This window comes from Cucurbita maxima, unplaced genomic scaffold, assembly GCF_002738345.1.
Source record: "Cucurbita maxima cultivar Rimu unplaced genomic scaffold, Cmax_1.0 Cma_Scf00005, whole genome shotgun sequence".
Classification (NCBI taxonomy): Eukaryota; Viridiplantae; Streptophyta; class Magnoliopsida; order Cucurbitales; family Cucurbitaceae; genus Cucurbita; species Cucurbita maxima.
Window position 1 is genome coordinate 6744598 of NW_019272021.1, and position 6023 is coordinate 6750620.

A 6023-nucleotide genomic window follows, 5' to 3' on the forward strand; every position below is an offset into this window, starting at 1 on the left:
CCCCCCCCCCCCCCCCCCCTAAAGAATACAATAGTCGGCCTATAATTTTCTTCTGGGAACGTTCATTTTCGAGCTTTCACTTTATTTTGACAGTTGAATTATTGTTTCTGGTCTGTATCCCTTTCACATGGCAGATGAGTCGAAACTTGACTTTGAGGCAAAGAAATTACAGAGTTATGTAAAAGACCAGTCCCTTCTGATTTCAGAAAAAGGCGCCCTTGCTGACAAGATCAGTCCGGGGGTGCTCAAGTCATTGGTGACATTGACAGACAAACGAAAATGATTTTGCCATTCCTACTCCAATATGAATGAGGTGGGCGTTGAGTTCATCCAAGACCCTTGTTGCTGATGGTTGTAAAATTCTACCTTTGCCGTGACTTGGATGGAGGACTGATTCTCATTCATGTGTGGAAAACGCAAGTACATTCTTTTTCACTTTTTACTGTATTTACTACTCATACAATTGTGCGTGTTGGGTTGATTTAGAATAGATCATATCTCCAAGTCTTTGCTTCTGTGACAGTTTTGAACTTTATATCCAAGTCTGTTTAGGTGCTTGCAGTAGTAACATGTAAGAATTTAGTCTGAACTGATGGGATTCTGGACTTGTGTGATTGTCTCATATTACTGGATTCTTACATGTGTAGTAACCTGCATTACGATTTTGGCCTCCTTTTATCCAATTGAAACACGGCGTTTGCTGATTTACAAGGGTTATAAGCTCAAAAGTTTTAACATTACAAGATCCATGCTTAATTAAATTCCCCTTGAATATAAGAATTGTGTTGCTTCCATGCTAAAATTTAGGATATGCATAGTTCATGAGCTGGAAAGTTAGTGTTGGAATGAGCGGGAAGTATAAAAATAGGATTACTGCCTCTCTGGATTTGGTTTGTGGTTCTTTTTAATGAAAGTTAGTATGTAGTATAAGAGGCAAATTTACAAAAATGTGCATCTAATCTTATATAGTCTTAAGGTAAACACATCTAATGATCCAATAGAAATGTAAAATTTAATAGTAAAAATGAAAGCTTCAATCTATTGAAACATAGTTGAGTAAGTAAAACACCACTAATAGCCATTTTAAAAATGAAGGGTACTCTACAGTTGCTGAGCTCTACGATAAAATTAAAATAAAGGGAAGAAAATGGGCGGGAAAACAAAGAATTGTACAGTTTCCAAATGTTCATGGTTCCACTTACGAGGACTACACATACATCTACAATTATAATATACTTTTAAACAACGTGCGAATCGTGATCGTGAAAGGAGTTCCATAACTCGCAACATTCCTCCTCCTCTTCCTTCGATTTCCCTCTCACGGACAGCATCCCAAACGCGGTGCTAGGCGCCTGCATCAGGTCCAGCGTCACGTGCGCACCGCCATTTTCATTCATCCCCTCCCAGCTCTGTTGTTGCTGCTGCTCGCAATACAACCCCTGCTGCTGATGGAATCCAACGCCGCCTCCTCCGAAATCATCCGTCGTCGCCGCGTGGTTCAAGTGCCAATCTCGGTCCAGAATCAGCTGACGAGCGAGAATGGCGGCGCGATTCTCCGCTATCAATTCTCGGAGTGCTGCACTCGACCTCAGCGACAGCTCCGATGTGGTCGCCCATGTTTCTTTCTTCGATGACAGAAGAGAGAGAGCACGTCCCGTCGGCGATGGTATGTATGCAATGTTACCTGTCATAGACTTGTTTTCTGCAATTCCCCCCAAATGTTAGGGCAAAATCAATTCGATTCCCAAGATACTCGTTTAATCGGAATTATACTCCAAAATTTAAAAATAAGTTATAATTTGATTATTCTTTGATTTTTGGTTTTTAATTTTTGGAAAATGTTCTCACTTTATTTTGTTTTTAAAATTAAGATTATAAACACAAATTCTATAAATGATGGGATTACCGACTTTGTAAAACTTTTTTGTCACTCTTAAACCATATTTGGGGGTTGAGAATCAGAAGGAAACTAAAAATGGTGTTTCTTCTTCTCTCCTTTATTCCAAAAATATAATAATTGGGATAAGAATGGCTTTGTTGAGTACCCAACAGATTGATAGGGGAATTTGGTACCTTGGGTGCAGTTCCTTGCCGCCACAGATTCATGAGAACTCTTTCTTCTTCTCTCGTTGTGCCCTGCCAGTCTCCTCCTACAGCTCCTCTTTGAGTCGTCAAACTCTGAAATCACATGGAACCTACACAACAACCCAATTCTAGTTTTTTATTTTTCTTTTCATTTTCCTATTATCTTCTACACATAATTTAATCTCAAAGTTAGTGTCTTTTGAAGTGCTCCACCTGCTACACTGCTGACAGAACCTCTGCTCTAAGCCTACAACCACAACTTTTGGAGCCTTCGAGTGCATCTCGCACACTCTATGCCTACGGTGGTAGTCCTTCGCGTTCACCAGCGCCACATGGCATCCCTCCACTTGGCACCGGGGTACGGTCGTCGGAACTGGGCCATAAGGCCCTCCATCTCCACCGTATAAACCCTTCCCTCTCTTCCCCACAGTGGCGAAGCCTCCCACGACGGACGGCGCAGTGGCGTCCTCGAAGTAGTGCCTCTTGCCGAGCTTCAAACACATGAGGTGGGGGTCTGGGTGGAAATGGGCGCGCTGGTGATCGGCAGCGTAGAGAAACTGGTGGTGGCGGGCGTCCGCGTCATGTGGGTGGAGCCAGAGGGCGTGGGCGGACATGGGTTGGGATCGGGTGGTGTCGGGGCAGAGAGAGTTGGCAGTGGCCCAATCCAAGTCGAAGCGGGAGGAATTGAAGTCCCAGATGTTATTGGGGCAAGAAAGATTAGTGGCGTTGGGAGTTTGGTCTCTGGTGGGATTGGAGTGTCCCATCAAGTTGGCGCAGATCTCCATCTCCATTTTAGGAGTGGGTGCAGAAGTGGAAGGGGTAGAGAAGGAAAAGAGGGGAGAGGAGGCAAGGATTGGTGGGTTGGTGAGAGAAGGAAGAGAGGGAGACGGGGTTGGGGGAATTTATACCAAAAGAGGGAAGGAAGAGGTTGATGTCGGGGAAAACAGAGTCAGAGAGAGAGAAAGAGTGAGGCAGTGAAGAGTCTCCTCTGATATAATTGTAAAACCCCAATGGGGGTTAAAGTGAGTGGAAGAAAGGCTGCAGAATTGCAGTCTCTGAGTAGTAGGGGAGAGAGGAGAGGAGGAGAGAGGAGGAAAGTGGTAAGAAATGGCGTACCTCTCTACAATCACGCACAGAGACCTCCAGACACCGTGGTTGTCTCTGCGCCCAAAGTTAAATTATATTTTTGGATATTCTTCTAAATAATCCTTCAAGGAGTAACACTGCGTGGGATGTTGTGGGTATGCACGTGACCATAGTTAAATTGGACCATCCTTTGTTGTTAGCTAACTTTTCTTCGCTCAAACGGAGAAATTCTTCTCTGAGTTAAATTAAGAGAGGAGAAGGGTTGTAAATAGTAGAATGGAAATAAGTTGATTAAATGCGAGGTGAGAGACTGAAGAGTGCGAGTGGAGAGAGAAAGGAAGGGGAAGGGGTAGGCCATACACGTGTTATATGTGGGGTCCACCTCAAGATCTTCCCAAAAACAGCAAAGATTGACCCACAGTGGCTGATTGCGACCACTCTTCACCATTCTCTTTGAAGCCCCCTCTCCCCGATTAATAATAAATAATAAATGTTATTTTTAAAGAAGAACGGTTTTAAAAATGGATGGAGGATGGGGTCCAAGGACGAGACAGGAAGTCTGATAGGATTCTGCCACGTGTACGGCGGGGAAAGCAGCGAAGGCAGATGTATCTTGGGAGTACATGTCCAAACATCTCTCCAATCCGATTTGCATAACAAAAATAAAAAAAGAAAAAATGTAAAATGGGGAGGCAGTTAAGTGGGTGCTTGACACGTGTACTTATTATTTATTTATTATTACTATCATGGTTGGGTTTGGGATAAAAAAAGAAAGGAAAAAACTGCCAATGTACTCGAAAACACAGATTGGAGCATGATGAGATTATTGGATTGTTTCTTTTAATGAAACATTTGGAATTCCCAAACCCTGTTCTAATCCATCAACAATGAATAAATATGAATAAATAAGCATCTGGTGGGACCCACTCGTGTTTTTTATTTTATAATTATTTTGTTATAAAACAGGAGGAGTTAGGAAAGAAGGGAAACCGGAAGAAGGGAAAAGAGGTTCCATCAAGCTGAGTCAAGATGGGGCCTTGGTCTGTGATGGGTGAAGTCGTAAAAAAGAAAGGAAGGAGATGGGCCCTGATTCTCTGCCAATCTATTTACTCTATTCTCTCTCTCTTCTCAATTATTTGCTTCTCTCTCCTCCCCATTTATTTCCTCTCCAATCATACCAGTTTTCATAAAGGTGGGGAAGAATACCGACTCTTAGCATTATAGGGGATATCTAACGGGATAGAGCGTTTGAGAATATAAGCAACTATTTTGATTATAATAGACAATGAGGAAATGAATGATCGCTGTTTAAACAAAGTCTGACCCCATTCTTGTCGGGAAGCTTTTATTTCACTTGATTGCTCGGCCTTATTCAAATGGCCTGGTGTTATGGAGTGACATTCACTTTTGTGTATCCAATATGTATTTTTAATCATTTGTCGTCAAATTATTATTTTGAAGGATTTTCCAGGTATTCATCATTTTCAAGGCTCTCAAACGGACTCAAGGTGCGACAGCCCAAATTAGTATGTAATATGGGTCGAATACAGCGGCCCACTAAAATGTTGCATTTTCCCTAAAACACCCCTATCGACGCGTTGCACGGACGTTTTCGAAAAACGGCGTGGGTGCTGACGTAGGGATTTCGTAAGACGTTTTCGAAATGGGCCCATCGTCTGATTCCGACCAACACCTGGTTTCAAGTCGGAGAGATGTTATAACCGTAAACCAACAGAGTTGCAGTTACATGCATATGCTCACTTGAAATTGCATACAGCTATAGATACAATTTAGTGCATTAAACATGATTTCAAATTTGAAATTACTATTTAAGGTTTACAATCTTTAGTTTATTTTAAGACCAAGTTAATGGATTCAACACATGACATCCTTGAGAAGCTTGTAGCGGCGTGGAGCAGGGCGAGGCGGGGGCACTCCAGTGGCAGAGCTTTTTGTTTCAGTACTTTGATCAGTGATTTTGTGAGGCTTTTGGGATGTGGCGCCATTGTTCGCAGCTGCAGGGCCAGGGCGGCGCGTTGTGTGTTCGGTTCGGCACCAATCGCAGAGTCGAGTTATTGGGTCGGCCGATTCCCCGCAGTAGAAGTTACTGCAATAACTGAACTACCAAAATTGAAGTTGGTACGAAAAGGGGGAGAAAGAAAAGAAGAGCTTGAGTGTCCTTACGAGTGCTGGAAGCGGTTGGAGCAATTGGCGCAGCGGAAGAGGTTGGCTGGAAAACCGACGTCGCCACACAGGCAACAGAGGGAGCTATTCAAATCCATGGCCTGGGGGTTACAGGGGAATTGTATGTATATATATATGGGAATGGAGTGGGCGTGTGAACCTCTCATTTTCTTTGACAGCCTCAGCTGCTTCACTTCCTTTATATTTATTATTGTTTTCCTCATTTCAGGTGTATATATAAATATATTATGTAACGACGTACACGCGGAATGACTTATTTCTCTACTTTTCAGATTCTCTCCTTCATTTGTATTTAATAAGCACCGAACTTGTCCTCATCTACTGTCAACTAACTGATGTGTTGGATTGAATTCATGTCGGTTAATTTACACACTTGTTTTTTTTTTTTTATTACATTTATTACAACAAAAATTTATTCAAAATTCTGAATGACTTCTCATAAATAAAACAAAATACTAGCTGCCTCATTTTTTATTTGACTTCAATTTTTCACCACATCCATAGTAACTTCGGGTTAAATTTATTTAAAAATATTAGAATTTTTTATTTTTATGAGTAAAAGTTTTATTTTTATTTTTAAAGAGATTAAAATTATTATTATTTTTTAAATTCAATAACTTAATAAACTAAAATAAATAAAAATAAAA

The 6023-nt window shown here is 41.5% G+C and overlaps 2 protein-coding genes across 3 annotated transcripts in view; one reads left to right on the forward strand and one right to left on the reverse strand.

Moving 5' to 3' along the window:
- LOC111479212 overlaps positions 1 to 670 on the forward strand; it is a 2920-nt gene extending 2250 nt beyond the window's left edge. For both annotated transcript variants that reach the window (XM_023123768.1, XM_023123769.1), the window contains exon 4: positions 135 to 670. In XM_023123768.1, the coding sequence (XP_022979536.1) occupies positions 135 to 283 (149 nt within the window). In that variant the 3' untranslated portion in view covers positions 284 to 670. The remainder of the gene's footprint in view (positions 1 to 134) is intronic.
- Positions 671 to 1178: 508 nt separating this feature from the next.
- On the reverse strand, positions 1179 to 3230 carry LOC111480112 (squamosa promoter-binding-like protein 7). The gene is made up of 3 exons (XM_023125071.1): positions 2299 to 3230; positions 2074 to 2195; positions 1179 to 1702 (listed from the first exon to the last, which is right to left on the reverse strand). Exons 1-3 carry the CDS (start codon positions 2874 to 2876, stop codon positions 1239 to 1241), a joined length of 1164 nt encoding a protein of 387 aa, XP_022980839.1. The 5' UTR covers positions 2877 to 3230; the 3' UTR covers positions 1179 to 1238.
- Positions 3231 to 6023: the final 2793 nt, after the last annotated feature.

Coding starts and splice junctions, on each gene's coding strand:
- LOC111480112 (XM_023125071.1), bottom strand. CDS start 2,876: ATGGAGATGGAGATCTGCGCCAACTTGATGGGACACTCCAATCCCACC. Junction 2,196..2,298: donor TTCTGTCAGCAGTGTAGCAG/GTGGAGCACTTC, acceptor GTTGTTGTGTAG/GTTCCATGTGATTTCAGAGT. Junction 1,703..2,073: donor GGCAAGGAACTGCACCCAAG/GTACCAAATTCC, acceptor GGGGAATTGCAG/AAAACAAGTCTATGACAGGT.